We start from the raw sequence: 17,467 nt of genomic DNA, 5'->3' as shown, positions 1-17,467 counted from the left end.
CCGGAAATGCTGTAGCAGAGATGATTCAGAAACCAGGTGCCAACCTAACACTGGACAGGCATCTGCTAATTTTCCAGGCTTATGAGCAAACACACGTTTGCCCATGCATGCTAATTGTTGGCTCAAAACACTTTTTTGGCTGGACCCATAATTATAAACTGAATTTTAATTTATGACAGTAATGATACCAACTTGCATTTTTAACTTACGAAGCAGCAAGAGACTGCATGACGAAAGAGGAAAGGAAATAAATTGAAGGGATACCTGCATGCCTTCTTGGCCAGATATTCCAATTCCAACATCAGCTGCTTGAATCATACTTACATCATTTGCACCATCACCTGGAATGGGAAGATGGGAGGGAATGAGAAAGGTGCAAGAAAGGGTGCTTAATACAAAATGCCTGTATCAGTACAAGGAAAAGAACCCCTAGCCTTGCTAATGATATTCTACATTGCATCTTAACTAAGGTAACTGATGCTGAGCATCAAGCAATCATGAACTCTAGGCTCTGATCTTGGTTGGAACATTCTCCTTTACAGGAGATCTAGATCCACCAGGGCTAAGGTCGACATTGGGACCAGCTGGGTGGTGGCACAGACACCCTGACACCATCTACGTCTGCCTTGTTATGTATATTTCTGCTTGGTGAACTCCATATGCTCAGCAACATGCTTTGCAGTGCCCTACTTCACTGAACTCTCCAAATTATATGATACATTTGATTGCAGCTGACAACGTAACAAGCCCGTTTCAGGAGTTATTCTGCTCATTTCAACTTGCAGCAATATATTACATACATAAACAAATGTCCATGGAAAGAACAGCCATGGTTGCTGCCTGCAATGCAGAGACTGTGAATTAGGTTAGCTGGTAAAGCAAAATAAATGAAGCAGGAGGCTGAAAGCTTATGTTTTGAACTCCAAGGCAAAGCAAGAAATTTTAAAATACATCAGACACTTCCTTTTCTGTTTGGCCCACGGAGGTGTATTTTTTAGTTTTAAGTCATAAAAATCAATTCTGCAAGGATTTCAGGGGGATCACTTGCCAAAAGTAGAGCAGGAAACTCAGAGCATTTCACATTATTTGGAGGTAAAAACCAAACAACTCAGTGCTTAATACCACTCTGGGGATACCTCCATTTTCACCAGTTGGGAAAGTCTGACAGTAAAAGGCCTTTTTGGAAAGACAAACCAGTGACTAGTGTTGACTGCTTTCCATGCCCAAAGCACGGGGATTCTGGAGGGAATGTGTATACATGCTTGTACTGGTGTGCATGAAAGGGACTGCTGGGGGGTTCTGAGTGTTGGGTGCCTTCATTTTGTTTAAATGTTGGGTGCCAGATTTGCTCAGTGAAAGCTGAAGAAAGGACTTCCATATGTTTTTTGATCAGGAAGATTATACAATATATTGTACAATATAGTCCACGCATTTCCATGACTCATAAAGAAAGGACCTGTTTCAGAACAGTGCGGTTCAGGGTGGGGGTACCTATCGACAGGGTCATCACTCCGAGCTGCCTCCGGACGAGCTTGACCACCATGCTCTTCTGCAGCGGGGTGGACCGGCAGCACAGCACCGAGCGGCAGTGCTTCGTCAGCGCCAGGAACTTCTTCTCCAGCCCCCCCTGGAAGATGACGTTCAGCGTCCGTCCGTCAACCACCAGTCCAAACTCAGGGCTGGGGGCCTCCTGGGCTGAGAAAGATGCTGGGATAATGCCAAAAAGTTTCCTCTGTGGTTTTTCAGCCTCGTAATTCTTCCTCACCTCTTCCAAGGTTAAATTCAAGAGAGATTCGCAAGTTTCCTGTGAGAAAACAGAAGTGGTTCTAGAAATAGTTATCTCCATCTCCCTTTACAGCACAGCACCTTACAAAGTCTGTGTTTGTATGATCGTGCCGGTGGGTTATAAGCCTATCAGATAAACATTAGGGAAAACTGACTGAGAAACACACTAAATCATCAGACTGGAGATTATGCCAATGGCGTCATCAAATCCTTTGGTGAAAACACTGCACATCTTATCAGCTAGTTAGCTGTAGTAAGGAATGATTTTAAAAGAAAAGAAAAGAAAATAATCTTCACATCAGGAGGACATATTTGTAATTTGTGATGCTGAGAGTTCAGAAATTTAGAAAAAAATTGCTTTCTATTCTAAAGGAGATTAAAAAAAATCTGGTTCTGATATGAATGATGTGAGATACTACAGCATTTTCTTCCCTCAGAAATAAACTGCAGTAGAGAAACAAGACATTCAGATTTTCAAAATCACCCAGTAACTTTTACAGTTTGGCTTTTTCTAGGTCACAAATCAGGTGTGTGTCACTGGAACTAAAGAAATAAAACTTTGTATTGCCCAGCAATGTGCCTCAAACTCAGCCCCTGTCTTTCTCTCTTATCAAACCTGCTTCCTTTTGGACCGAATTCACCTCTTCGATGCAAACAACCAGAAGTGACTTAGTATCAAACACAAACAGATTTAAGGGGTGCACTTTTACCTCTCCCATACAGGTCTCCTAAACTGGCACACCACTACCAGATAAACCCCAGAATGATCTAAAAGTTGTTTTGCTTCCTGTTAATGCTAAAAGTCCTCCTTCTGTGGCATGACACTGAATACCTGAGGAGCTAATCACTCCCTTTTCTACCTTTTCTGTCAGCTTTATTGAGTGATGATTCAGTTCTAAAATGTTATTTTCACTTTATGTTGCATAAGGTACATGTGTAGGATGTTTGCAAGATTTAAATTACACTGAAGTGGGAGGTTCTGGAATCAAATGTACCTCTGATATCTAATAAAAAGCTGCATCTAGACTGCACACTCAAAACCTCTAAAAAGTGTTGAAGAAGCATCGGCTTTCTGTGAACAAACCAAAAATCGTAGCGGAAATTCTTGGTTTGCCTTGGCTTGCCTTTGTAAATGAATCCTCCAAACTCTCTTTGTTCTGCTTCTGCCTGGAAGATACTTAATTTTCAGTGTCTGAATGAGCTGTTGGACTCAGGGGGCAAACCGAGTCCCTTCCCACTGAAGGCAGTTCAAGGGTTAACTTTGGCAAAATTAATGGGTTAAATGCTTTGTATGCATTATTTTTTTCCCCCCAACTGCTGCCATTGGGAGACTGCTAGAACCAGTGTCCTCGGCTGCATTTTGAAAGGGAGGGAACTAAATCTTATTGTGGAGCGACTCCAGTGCCCCCTGGACCACACGTGTTCACACAAGCGCCCATACGTGCGCAGCTGGCACCTGGGCCTATGGAGGGCCGTATAGGGTGCTATAGGTGAGTGCATGTGCCTGTGTTTCCTGGAGCTGGGGTGGTCCTGCCTGCAGCATCACTTCTCTGACAGAAACCATCTTCTAATTTCCATCCTAAATGTATTCATTCTGCCTTCCGTTAAAGCAGATATGCGTATCAAATGAAATTACACATTGAAGCAAGGAATGTATTCCATGCCAAATTCCATATCATCTTTGCGTGTTTCCCTATTTCCATGACATTAAAAGAGACAGACATTTGCATAGGATTTTATTCTTGTTTGGAGAACTACTAACTGCAGACAAAAGCAGCTAGAAAGTAGGCCATCTAACTGCTCTATACAAATTGCCTATCACAAGAAAAACAGTCTGTACTTTAACTATGCTTAATTAATCCTCACAATAGCTTTATAGGGAAAGGCAAGCTTGTATCAGTAAACCCTCTTCTGTGGGGAGAAAAACCGAGGCAACTGAGATCAGTGCCTTGCCCACTCACAGGAAGAACCTGCATCCCCACCTCATCTTCCTGTCCATCCCGGGCAGGGCTTGTCTCATGATAACTGCTGGTATGGCTGAGCAGGGGTCACCAGCGTACGCCTGATGAAAGGGACAGGGCAGCACGCTGGGAAGGGGCAGTGGCTGCAGCCTGGGGCACCGCGGGGGCATCCAGGGCTGCTCAGGAAGGAAGAGCTCACTAGCAAGAAAACGACAAAGGGCATCACAGCTGGCATTTTGGACCCTGCTTCTGGGCTTTAGAAATGATCAGGGCTGACTTCTCCTTAGCAAACAGGTCTGGTTTCACCATGATGCCTGAACTTGCTTTTCCCTAAATCCACCTCAGAAAGCCATCTGTCCCACCAGGATGCCCGGAGGGGCAAATCCTAGGCTGTGCACAGTGGTGGCCATTCTGTGTCCTGAAAGCGAGGCGTGGTTTTCCTGGTACCCTACTTATGTTGCTTCACAACCTGCAAAAGCCAAGGTTGCTTTTCTGAAGCCTTTTATTTTCACCATCCTTAATGGCACTTACCCTCTTTGAAAGGTAGGACTCTATTTTCTCTCTGTACAGATGGTTTCAGGAATAGCCATAGATTGCACCACAGATTGTTCCCTGTATTTTAGTGAGTCACAGGAGCTGACAGACACGCCCTTGAAGCGATTATCCTCATTTTGGAGTAAGTTTGCTTTGCCTACTGCCTGACCTTCTATTGCCCACGGAAATTCAGGGAATATCTGTACACATCCACAACTACGTGCACCACCACGGAATGTCAAGAAAGTGACTGTGTTTTTAACTGGCTCACAAGAACTATATTTAGGTTTCCAAGAAGGTAAAATGCTGCTTACACAAAAAGATACTGGATTAAATTGTTCACTAATAAATAATTAAGTCTAATCCTATTAGGGGACATGCAACTAGGAAGTTCTTAATTCAATTAAATCTACACCTGCATAATTTTTCCAGACGGACTCATACAGCACTTTCCAAATGTCTTTCTACAGATATCAACTAGGTTTAAAATCTCATTCTAACTGAAATTTCCATTGCAAGGTGAAAAGCTAGATATCAATATTATTAAGGAATCAGGCACTTAAACTGCATATTACCTTCTTTCTAAAGCTCACTATTCAGGTAATTTTTTGAAAGAATATTTTCATTTGGAAAAATCATTGTATTTTAATTGAACAAAACTCTATATAACTGTCTTGTGTTTTAATTCATCCTGATATATGTGGTCTAAAGAGTTCCTGGCCTAACGTTGCTACGTGGGTTTTTCGTTGGTTGTTTTGTGTTGAACGCAGCCTAAAGCAAAACAATGTCAAGCTGCAAGACACGAAGAAAGGAGAAATTGCGAATTCTGTGCTTCTCTCTGTACTCACCTTATTTTCGGTGTTAATGGTGAAGACGGTGTCTCTCTGGTTCAGGAGTTTACAGGAATATGCAATGTTAACTGCTGTTTCCTGCTTGTCTCCTGTCAGCACCCAGACTTGTATCCCGGCTTCGCGAAGTGCAGCAATAGTGTCAGGCACTCCATCCTGCAGGCGATCTTCAATCCCTGTTGCTCCTGGGGAAACAGGAAAAGGAGTAGCGCATGAGTTTTCTTTCCTTTTGGAAGTCATGTTGCTATTTTCTTTTTTCAGAATTTTGACTCCCAGTTGTGACCCTGAACTTATCAAGAGCTGAGCCAAGGCATTGCCCAGCAAATAAACACACAGGCACAAGATCTGCATTAGGATTAAGATCTGAATATGTCAGCAATCAAGTTCTAGCTCTTCATTTTACTCATAGCTAGAACGATACCTTACATTGCTTCTTAATAATCCAAAATTGCAATGTACTGGCAGAGGAATTATACCATACGCATTTTTAAAATACTGCATTAAGACCCTTTAAAACAACCAGAAAAGATGGACTGTGACTATTTAATGAATGCTATCCCTGTTGTCAAGTTAGACACTTCACCCATCAAAGGGAGAAGAAAGGGTACAGCAAGTTTTCTTTTTGAAAATGTGCAAACTTTGAAGCAGATGCCAACACTCATCCTGATGGTAAATCACCCTCTGAACGTTGCAATACTCCTTACCTCTTCCACTAGAGGTCAGCTTGAAGATGCTGTAGCTGTGATACATTAAAAATAGGTATTGATTTAAGCTAAAAGAACACTTTTTGTGAAATAAAGTATGAAAGCACACAGACCCTTAAGAGCTGGCAAAGATAACAGATTCTGACAGATCTACATTACCTTTTATGTGGTTCTGCTTATGGCATATACTGTTATTACTCTAATTTTTAAATCAGTGCAGAGATTATGAGAAGCCATAATGCTAATAGCTTGCAATCACAGAAATTCAGGATAACGAAGTATGGGCATAGATTTTATTCACAGAAAGATGAGACTGAGACAACTCTGAAAATCAAATTCCTAAGGAACAAAATGTTTGGAAACAAGATAGAAAAGAAAGCTCTGCAGTGTTCCATAGTTTAACAGAATAGTGTTGCTAGATATGACAGTGATGGATGATGCACAAGTGCCAATGCACGGAACTTTTAACGTGAAATATCCTTTAACAAAGTGCAGCAAGCAAACATGACAATACAACAAGAGCAGGAATTCACTAGCAAAAGTGCTTGTGTGTTCAAGTTACCATTTTTTATAATACAGTTTAATTAACAAAATGCCCTTGGAATTTGTGCTCAAATGTGACGTTAATTTACAGTATTTTATAGGTCTGTCTAAGGACACAGACACATGATGGAATTATGGGAACTTCATTATCGACCATGTTAGCTGAGCCACAGTAACAGCTGATGTACACATTCTTTGCTCCGGCCACATGACAGTTTCAGCACACTTTTTTAAAAGTTACTTTTTACTTTTTTTTTTTTTTTTAACTTTTACTTTTTTAAAGTTACTGCTATTCAAAATGCATGAGAACTTGCTTAAACACTGTCATTGGACTGTATACCCTAGCCCTGAGATTTCCAAACCTCAAAGGAAGACTTTTGATATAAATTAGTATAAGCTGTTGTCTGATTGCCAAGAATATCACAGGAGAGCAAGTGATACTTCATGCAATGACAATTCGTATTTTTAGCTACCCAGCAAGGTGAGTTTGGTCTCCAGATGCTGCGTTGTCTCCATTAACAGCTCATCTCTGTTGTCGATTGCAGCTTCTGCCTCCCGACGAAAATTGGCCCATTTTTGAAACTCATCTTCATTCAAGACCTGCATAACACAGTTTAAACAGAGCTCATTTTTAAATTTAAATAAGAGAAGAATCCTAACATTCTGGATCACAGAGACTTAACTCCTATCCAGGCTAGTAAAGTAGTGTGTCATTTTAAAGTAACACAAACTTTTCCAAGAGAAGACTGCAACAACTAGTAATAATGAGAAAAATAGACGTGCCTTCCTGTTTGTATAAATGGCCTGTAGCTGAGACTTAAAACCACGACCTAGAGAAACTCTTGACCACACAGCCCTTAGCTGGGACTCTGACTTCAAACACGCCATTCCTGAAGGTTGCTCTGCATTTCTCCAGAGCTTCAATATGATCTATTTGTTGCCCATAGACAACTTCTGTATTAAAGTATCAGGCTAAGATGTACTAAACCAGGCTGAGGACAAGATTTTTGAAAGCTGAATGCCAAGCAAAACAGAAGAAGGTTGGCTCCTCTGTGGTTTTTTTTTATTTCTTGCATGGAATCACTCTAGAGAAGGTCAGCTAGAGTTACCATAAGAGAAACAGAAATGAATGTTTTGAGGCTGAACAAAAATCCATCATCTGTTCGCACTGAGGAAAAGAAGGGGAAAAGAGACTGCAGAGCAATCAAATAGAGGGACAAAAAGATGCGCTCTGTCTGGCTTGTTCTCTGAGGCAGAAAGAATTATAACCATTACATGTTTCTAATAAATCTATTGACATGTACAGAGCACAGCTGTAAACAATATTAGGCTAATGCCCTCCTACCTTCTTAGCTATGCACAGAGTTCTTAGGCCATCACGGGCATAGCAGTCCAGATGCTTCTGTGTTTTTTCTTTTATTCTTTTCATTCTCTTCTCTGCATAAATGTCATCTGTGAAATGCAGGGAAAAGATTCTGTATTTTAAGCACAGATCATTGCAGACCTAATGGTCTAAGGTTAAAAAAAGAGTGGGCATTAGATAAAACTGGATTCCTGTATAATAAAAATTCCTTTAAAAGTTCAAAGGCTGTGCATAAACTGAAAGCTTGTTAAAAGTCCTTGTTTCCTTTAAGTTAACATTACTTGGAGGTTTTTTTTTTTGTTTGTTTGTTAAAGTTATAGTACTCTTGCTGACAAGCTGAAATACTGTGGTCCAGCCTTTATGACAGTATTATTGCAGGGTACACAATCCACATGGATTAGTGCTGTCAGTGAATTTTAATAAGCCCATTCCGTATTCTAAACACTACCCAGGTTAAATAAATACCTTAGTTCTGATCTGCAAGGGTAACACTAGAGAAAACTCACTCTCCTTTTTATACTTCTAATGCCTAGATATGCTATTTCGTGCAGAAAAGACCACCGCAAACTTCTTGCGCTTCTTTGCAGGAGACATATCAGAAATAGCTCAATGACTAACTACCTTTGGCAGAGTCTTCCAGCAAGTCCATTATAACAGAGTCAGCTCCTTTTGTGTAGACAACAATCTCCTTGGTTAGAGGGTGTCTCACCACTACAGACATCCTTTTCCTCACTGAATCAAATCCCAAAGTGTAGAGAATATCGAAAGTCAGGAGCGTGCCTTGTGGCAATCGTACGGTCACCTGTTCGGGAGTTCGGGACACTAAAGTAAAACTATATGCCTGGGCAGCGTAGACAAGCGCTGCCTCGTCTGGGCTCTCAGCCTCATAACAAAAGTCTGTCGGCAAAGAACTGCTAGTCATAGATTGAAAAACCTCATCCAAGGAAGCGCTCCCAGTATCTGTGCTGCCTTTGCCCTGTAGCTCGCTGCCTCTGCTGCTGGCACAGCAGTTGTCATCATTGTCACAGCAACCCAAGGCAGCCAGATGTTCCTCAGCGTTCTTCGCACTGAAGCTAGTGCCTAGGTCTGAACTAGACTGAGATGATGAAAAAGACTGACTAAGGCTTGCTAATTTTAGCCGTTGAAATATCTGATGAATCTTCTCCAGGGTGATTCCCGACTGTTTTATTGGTGGTGGGATTGTGACCTGGAAATATGAGAAAACCCATGGTTAAAAATAAATAAATGTGAGCTACTAGCTACTTTTCAAAATTTCAGTGTGTTTTTCTGTATCTAAATGAATATAACTAGAAAAGCAATTTTTTATTTTTCCCTGTTTGACTGTGGTAGGGGAATTCAGTAGAGGAGTCATAGGTAAGTTGGCACCCAAATTTGATGCTGATTTGTATCTCTACCTCTGAACCAGAGATGGAAACAAGCCCCTTGTAGTTCCGTCAATGGCCTGGGAGGTCAGAGAAAACACAGTTTGTTCAACATATTTCTTACAGTATATATAAACTCGAAAAGAAAAAAATGTAAACACTGTGGTAGCCATAGCTATTCTCAGAATAGCTTAGAATATCCTTAAAAAGGATATACACAGACAGGAAAACAGCAGATATTGCACAAAAGGTAAAAGAGCTAGAGGAGAACTCCCAAACAAACTATTTTTCACCATTTCAGGTTTCACCAAACGCTGCTCTATGTTGCTAAGTGGAAGCATAATCAGTTTTCCTCATAGACTTAGATTACCCTTTGTCTTGGCTCGGTAGCTGTGGAGACCAGGACCGTGTTGCAGATGGCAAGGGCGAGAAAAAAGTCAGTAAAGGACGTGGAAGTCTTCATATGTATAAACGGAGAAAGGTTTTCAGTCTGGAGTGCAGCTTCTCTCACTCGTCTTAGCAGCCTGCTATCGGGAGTCACATCCTTTTCCTGGAAAAGAAATGACTTCATGAGCATTATTCCCATTTACCCTTGTCCTCAAGGAAGAACTCTCAACTTGTTAGCAACTTCTTGCCTTTTGCTGAATTTACACCTAGAATTATGTAAGGTAAATACCTTTTGTACTTAAAATCGAGGGAAAAAAGAGAAATTTCTAAAAGCTGCCTGACTAGATAATTAGAAAGAGATGCATCTTGAAACAGAAGATGATTTCAGAATTATATTTCTTTGGAGATCTACCAGAAATCAAGAATAATCTATACTGTGTCCCCCAACTTTGAAACTGCTGACTACTGAATTAAAGGGCATTTTAGATCGAACTGGATTTGGGCTCTCCCATTTCAGTGTGGGAGCTGATGGTTATTTCAACAGAGAATGTATTGTACTTAAGGCTTAGTTACAGCAGTATCATGTTTTTTTCCCCGAGTCATTCTGCTCTGCACTCAGAAAGAGAAGCTGTCTCAAACTATTCTTCCTCAGTTTTTACAATAAATAAATAAATACATACATACCTCATTTGTTCCTGAAATGTTATTGTAATTTTACTACCACACTCTTTCTAATCAAGCCTAAATTTGCAAGCCAAACTACTTAACGATGTCACTTACCTACAGTTTAATTTGATGTAGGGCTATGGGAGTATTACTTTTAATGGAAATTTCTTGTTAGGAAAGCCTGGTTTGGATTTAATTCAGGGTGATATTTAATAAGAACTCTCAAATTTAAAAGACACCTTCCTGTGAGCCAACACATTTCAATACCTTCTTTATGGCACTGTAAGAGTGATTTAGCTGCTTTCTAGTTCATCTCAGCTATTGTCCTCTCCTCCTCCAACCTGGCACAGTTCTCCTAAGTTCCCTAAATATGCAGCAGAAGTCAAGCATCCACCTTCACGGCTCTGTTGTGCTGAGCTGAATATGTTGCATTGTAACTCCTGCTTGCTAAAGTGAATAGCAGTACTTAAATCATCCTCATAATTGCAAATAAATCTACTGCTCATTTTTCAGCAGTCCGAAGACAGAACAAGGTTTTGCAGTTTCTCTGCTGTCGAGGCTCTGGCTTCTCTGGTTCAGCCTTTTCATGCCTTTTTATTTCATGTATGGGGAAATGTTTGAAGTATAGGTGCAGTCCTCTCTTTAGCAAACTGATACATACTGAGAATAAGCTGGATTTTCTGCTTATCTTCTCAGGTCTCTTAAACTCAGAGGCTGAAAAGTTAAAGCTGTCGTTCTTTAGAAATGCTTTCACAATATTGCACTGCAGCAGACAGTTCCTGTGGGTACCGGTGTCTGCTGCCAGTACTGTGCTTTGTACGTGTAACAATCCCAAACAGCTCAACTGGACAGTTCTGACGAGGAACACATGTGCACACACAGTTGTCAAAACAGTTATGTTGGGAATTATGATAAAGCCAAAACACGAAAGATTAGACACTCACCATTTGCCCAACTATTGATATAATTTCCTCATGCACCGGCACAATTAGAATGAATCCCATGAACCACAAATTATTACACACGGATCTCAGCCTCTCCTATCCATCATCATCCCACCCAATTTCTTTCCACAGAATAAGAGAATTGTTTAAGTTGGAAAAGACCTTTAAGATCATCTGACACTAGTTCATGACAAAAATGACAATGCACTAATGGATATTCCACTGCAGCAGAAACTTTCTGGACTCAAAAGTTTCCTCTGAAAAAACAGAAAATTGTCACGTCAATTGTGGCCTCAGAGACAAGTTTTAAAAACAAAAGAATAAAAAAATCCATATTTATCAGAAAAGTTTTTTCTCACTTTTTCACGTTTTATGGAATTTCAGGAGATCAAAAAAATTCAGAGAAACAAGTCTGCTCATTGAGCAACCTGAACATATACAAAACCAAACAAAAAGAAAATTAAACAGCACTAATGATGATGATCAGTTAAATTTACCACCTTTTCAATGTTAGCAATGTTGTTAGTGAAAATGCTGATGTTATAAAATGGTTAGTGTCATTCAGTTTTTAAGATTTCTTCATTAATTTGATAGCATTTCTTCTTGATGGCACTAAAACCTAATGACAGTAGGATAACTGAAATCTTCACAAAATTATAATAGAAAAGTGCTATTGGAATTATTAAATCCAGAAGGAAATGTGCTGTCATGATAAGAACTCTTAAAGATAGACAAAGTAAATGTTTATTCTCTGTCTTGTTCCAAATTTGCTTATCATATTTTTCATACTCATTTTGATTTCCCTTAAGTCCTTCTGTCAACCATAGCTCTGTTTTTTTATAATACATGATTTTATTTTTCCCTCTGAGAAGCTGCAGCAGCCATAAGGAAGCAGAATAATAAAGTATACTGGCATTGGCTCCTTCTGAGTTAGACAAAGAAACCAGTGAGTTGGCCAATGACACCTTTGAGGTTCTAAAATGAGATTGTGTCCTCTAGCTGGGCTAAGGCTGTCTCTCTGGAGAGCAAGACAGGCAGGATGAAAATCAGTTTCTGTTTCCACAGAAGCTGTGACAGAACAGGTAACTCCATTCTTTTTCCAGTTGCATTAGATACTTTAGATATGGACATGTCCATGACCAGTGGATATTTTCTACCTGGACTTCAGTATGGGCTTTGAAAGTGTCCCGATAAGACCCTCATAACCAAGCTGTTGATGTTCGGGCTGGGTAAGCAGGCAGTGAGGTGGACTGAAAACTGGCTGAATGGCCAGACCCAGGGGGTGGTGATCGGCAGCACAAAGTCTAGTTGGAGGCCAGTGACAAGTGGTGTAACCCAAGTATCAGTACTGGGTCCAGTCCTGTTTAACATTAGAGGAGTGCCTGACACATCAGAGGGTTGGCGCTGTCCAGAGGGACCTCAACAAGCTGGAGAAATGGGCTGACAGAAACCTTATGAAGTTCGACAAGGAGAAGTACAAAGTCCTGCACCGGGGAAGAATAACTCCAAACACCGATACATGCTGAGGACTACCCAGCTTGAAAGCAGCTTGGTAGAAAAGGACCTGGGGGTCCTGGTGGACACTGAGTTGAACATGAGCCAGCAGCGTGCCCTTGCAGCTGAGGGCTAATGGTATCCTTGGGCTGCATTAGACAAAGCATTGCCAGAAGGTCAAGGGAGGTGAACCTACCCCTCTACTCAGCACTGGTGAGACCACACCTGCAGTACTGCGCTCAGTTCTGGTCTTCCGGGTACCAAAGGAGGAGTCCAAAAAAGGGTCACAAATATGATCAAGGTACTGGAGCATCTCTCATATGAGGGAAGGCTGAGGGCGCCACAACTGTTCAGCTCAGAGAAGAGAAGGTTGAAGGAGAATGTCATAAATTTATATAAGTACCTGAAGGGACATGCTAAAAGGATGGACCAGGCTCTTTCAGTGGTGCCCAGTGACAGGACAAGCGACAACAGGCACAAACTGAAACACAGGAAGTTCCATCTGAACATCAGGAAACTCTTACTGCGAGAGTGGCCGAGCACTGGCCCAGGTTGCCCAGAGAGGCTATGAAGCTTCCATCCTTGGAGATATTAAAAAATCATCTGAACCTGATCCTGGGCAACTGGCTGCTGGTGAGCAGGGGGGTTGGACCAGGTGACCTCTGGAGGTCCCTTTCCCTCTCAACCTTTCTGTAATTCTGGGATGTCTGTCTACCTCCAGATTTCTCATAAATGTTTATGAAATGAATACATCAGTCACTGTGTTTCTCTCTCTCAGACATCCTAGGAGATTTCTGAAGCAATGACTACACCATTCTCCTTTCCTTTCCATTCCACATAAACCCTAAGGTGTACACAGACATTGCACGTTTTTATGGTATCAATATAAACACTTGTAGACTTGGCAGCAATTCTCAACTGTAAGTTTTCAGAATAGCTTGAATTTGTGGTCAGACAGTTCTGTTCAGCTCAGTCTCTAATTTTGCAAGTGTAACTGTTAACAGGTAGATCTCTGTCGCTTTGTGTTTATGTTTAGTAAGAGCAGCAATAAGTGTGGTTGCTGACAATAAGCTAGGAATTTGCTTTTCAGTTGTTTAAGACTTTGTCAAGTTCCTTCCCACTGGATGGACCTTGCCATTGCTTTTTTTGAAGCTGCAAGTGGACATAGGATGCATCATTTCTGATGAAGTGCATAAATTGTATGTAACGAGGCTCCACAAACTGCCATGGACCGTGAAGACTGTAGACAAAAATACTGGAAAGAGCAAAACCACAGGAGTCGGGCTCTGCGTCATACCCGTTTTACTTTTACTTCAGAAAAGGCAAGGAATAAATGTAGTTATTCTTCTAGGATCTGCAGGCTCTGGTTTAATTAACTTTATCAAATGCCATGAAAACCCCATCATCCTCATCTCTATCTCAGAGACACACTGAAATGAACATGTTAATTGATAAGAGCTTCTTGGATTTCAGCAAAACATCAAAACTTGTCAAGCAGAGAACACTCTCCCTAACAGGCGGGCTGAAATACATTCTATAGCTGCAGAGCTTCCTAATTGCAGATCTGCTCAGAATACTGAGACAAAGTTCAAACATGCTGATTCACAGGCACAATCGGTTACCACTGTAGAAATGCACTTAAAATACCATATGCAACCTGCTTATCATGGATTCCTGCAAGGCTGAGTGAGAGCAAGTAAATTTTGTGATCACTGCATAGATAATTTCCCTTTAAAAGCTATTCACATATAAATTTGATGTTTGTAAATGGTTCTCTTTTGTTTGGCACAGTTACTTTCCAATTAAACTCTACATTTTGTAGGATACTGTTAAGTTAACCCCTTACTTTAAAATGCTTTTCTTGGCAACAGTTCCGACATGCAGGTGCTCATAGCAGATGCTGTGCTAACCCTTACCCAAAAACCACTGTGTCTTCTCAGCAGTGCAAAGTTCTTCAATTTTACTGTTACCTCAGGCTACCAGTTTTCACAAATAGTTTTCATGCGGCTGGCACATCAACCCTTGGAAAAGTGACTCTTACTAAGAAAAAAGCCAATAACAACAAATTGTACAATGCCAGGTACTGGCCTTTGGACTTTACATTTACATAAAGCAGGTTGTTTTTTTTCTTCCTCTTGCATTTTGTTGATCTGAAGAAGTGTAGTCTCACAATTTTGTGGAGAATACTGTGCTCAACAATTATTGCCTGCCACTGAATACCTCAATGCTTCTATTTTAGCACAGCCATTCATCTAGAAGTGCCCCGCAAGTCTTAAACTAATTAAGTTAGATAGCAGTCATTGTGTCTTTTCTCACACATTGTTCAAAGATAGATTTTTCTTAAGGAACTTTGACTATTGAGACACATTCAGGCCCATGATACTGTCTGCATGACTGGAATACTCAAGATGGTCCAGATTTGTAGCAGAGTACAAATGCATCCGAAGTGATGGAAGTTCCCAGGGGCGGGAGCCATAGAGACACAGAAAGTTTTATTAATAGGGAATTGGCTTAGCTGGTAAAGAAAGATACTACTATGCATCATTTGAAGGATATCAACATACCGGACAGGCTCTGGGCAATATCTAGGTGTCTCCATTTTTACTACATCTTCATATTTGTCATACAGGTTAAACAACTTATCCAGATATATTGATACCTATTAGCAGCTAAGGCAGCTTAATTTTCCTCTACAAAGGAGATATTTGATGTTGCTTTTACGGTGGGGGAAAAAAACCCACAAACATGGCAGTTTATTTATAGAAGAAAATGAAGAGGCCTGGCAGTAAAAAACATAACTGGGGAAATGTACTGGCAAGAAATTCCTTTTCCACACTTCAAAAGTCACGACCCGTAAGACGTTCTCAAAATTCATGACCCATGGGTTCTCAAGAACCCACGGAGAGGTTCTCAACATCCCATGAGGTCTGGGCTGGAAAATACTAGGATAACAACTGACCAAACCCACATATTCCAAGAGCAGAAGCAGTACTGACAGATACCACTACGTGACAGAGGAACTGAATGAAGCAAGTAGGGCCTTATAACAAACTTAAATTTACATCCTCCAAAAAAATGTGAGCAAGTCAAAAATTGTGCCAAGAAGAAAAACTGCAGAAAATAAAGTTCAGAGAACTCTGTATTTATTTTATATATATATATATATATATTTAAATCAAGATTTGGTAAGGTTTTTCAGGCATTTAATTTCAATCAGAATTCTAATTTTGAAAATGTTCGACTTATCCTAGAGTCCATAAAAGCCTTGTCTGAAATACCTCTTGAAAAACTTTCAAGAAAAGAACAGTCTGACTTCAATTAGGTCATGTCAGATTTTGGGAAGTTTCAGTTCTAAAATTCAGCAGTCTAAGATTTTCCTTGAACTGCAAAGAAGTGAACATGTACCTCCAAGTCAGCACTCCAGGTGATGCAGACGCCACCCAGCTACTGAAGGAAGACAAAGTTCTTCAGCATCTTTCAGGATTTAACACCTTAACCTGATAAGCCCTTTTAGCTTAATTTCTATTATCTCTGTGAGAAGTCCTGCTTCCCCCCCGCCTTGAAAAATGCAATATTTGTCTTTTGACACATGCTCGGACCCCAAATTCAAAATTGCCTTTTCCTCCTATCAAGCAACCATCACAAAAACTCACTGTTGTGCCCCCCCCCCCCCCCTTCTGCTGCCGTCTGACTCGAGGTGCCAGGTCCCCAAACCCTCCCCAGCAGCCCCCGAATGCAGCCCACACCCAAGCAAGGACCCCAGTGCTCCATCTCCCCCTTCTCTCTCTCAGCTTCACCAGGGCTTGGATTTCTGCTGTCCACCTCTTGCCTTCCCATCACAAAATAAAACAGAAAGAAGAACTTAAAACGTGCTAGCTCAGCCTGTTCGTACTCACAATGGTGCTGCTGAATGCCACTTGGGACTGGTTGCTGTCACGACGGCCAAAAGATCTGTTCCTTGTATGCCCCTGAAAATGAGCCCTGGCACTCTGGCACCTCCTTAAAGGTCTCATGGTCCTCTGCTTATAGGTGGCTGATCTCTCAATATTCATGGGAGGAAGAGTGAAGTGTTGAAGTTTTGCAAAGTCCTCATCATCTAAATCCAACTCTTTGTGGGTTTCCAGGCGCCTGGCTGTGAAAGGAGAACATGGAACCTTACCTCTTAGTCTGGTTTTTGCATTGCACAGGAGGAATTCCTTGGTGGTTAAAAAATGGAAACAAACCAAAGCCAAAACATCTCAAAAGCCAGCACCAGAAAAACTTCACTATTCGCTTCAGTTTCTGGCAACTCCAACTCTCCAATGTTTATTATTGCAAGAAAACAAAAACGTGTTTTCAAAGCAATCAGTCACTTTTATGGACTTCTGCTAATGGCCGGTCTCTTTAGCTGCATTTTGCAGTTGACCGGAACAGGGGAGTGAAATATGGTAATTCACAAATTTGCTAATGCTTACTGTCACATAGCACAAACGTCTTTTTGGAAGCTGCTTGCCAGCTTAATGAAATCCTTTGCACTATGTGGAGAGAGAAAGTAGCGACCAAGAATGGGCCTGAGTCAGCCCACCAGGTTCGGAGCACCCCGTGCTGAGAGACTGCAGCTCGGGTCAGCTCACAGAAACCTGTAGCTCTACCTTTCATATCACACAGAAGACTATGGTAATTACTTTTGGACCCACTGTGTTTAATTACTATCTAAACTCAGTCTGTGATCTTATAAATGGTTGGCTGGCATTCATTTAGAAATAAAAGAGAAAATGTTCTCTGCACGCTTCAGTGGGTATTGAACGCAGGGCAAAGCCTGAGATACCTGCAGAGGGGACTGGAAAACCTTTCCCATCTGACTTCTGAATCATTTG

At 41.1% G+C, this 17,467-nt stretch overlaps 1 protein-coding gene across 1 annotated transcript in view; it reads right to left on the bottom strand.

Annotated features, from left to right (window-relative positions):
- Positions 1–17,467, bottom strand: part of ATP10B (ATPase phospholipid transporting 10B (putative)) — a 60,539-nt gene that overhangs the window by 9,935 nt on the left and 33,137 nt on the right. Inside the window, exons 10-17 of the mRNA XM_027815956.2 lie at positions 16,508–16,743; positions 9,491–9,670; positions 8,360–8,945; positions 7,721–7,827; positions 6,849–6,975; positions 5,129–5,313; positions 1,492–1,804; positions 265–341 (exon numbers count right to left, since the gene is read on the bottom strand). Coding sequence (XP_027671757.2) covers positions 265–341; positions 1,492–1,804; positions 5,129–5,313; positions 6,849–6,975; positions 7,721–7,827; positions 8,360–8,945; positions 9,491–9,670; positions 16,508–16,743 — 1,811 coding nt within the window. The remainder of the gene's footprint in view (positions 1–264; positions 342–1,491; positions 1,805–5,128; positions 5,314–6,848; positions 6,976–7,720; positions 7,828–8,359; positions 8,946–9,490; positions 9,671–16,507; positions 16,744–17,467) is intronic.

Source organism: Falco cherrug, chromosome 8, assembly GCF_023634085.1.
Source record: "Falco cherrug isolate bFalChe1 chromosome 8, bFalChe1.pri, whole genome shotgun sequence".
Lineage (NCBI taxonomy): Eukaryota > Metazoa > Chordata > Aves > Falconiformes > Falconidae > Falco > Falco cherrug.
Note: the sequence above shows the minus strand (reverse complement) of the source record. Positions and strands in the feature narration are given on the sequence as shown.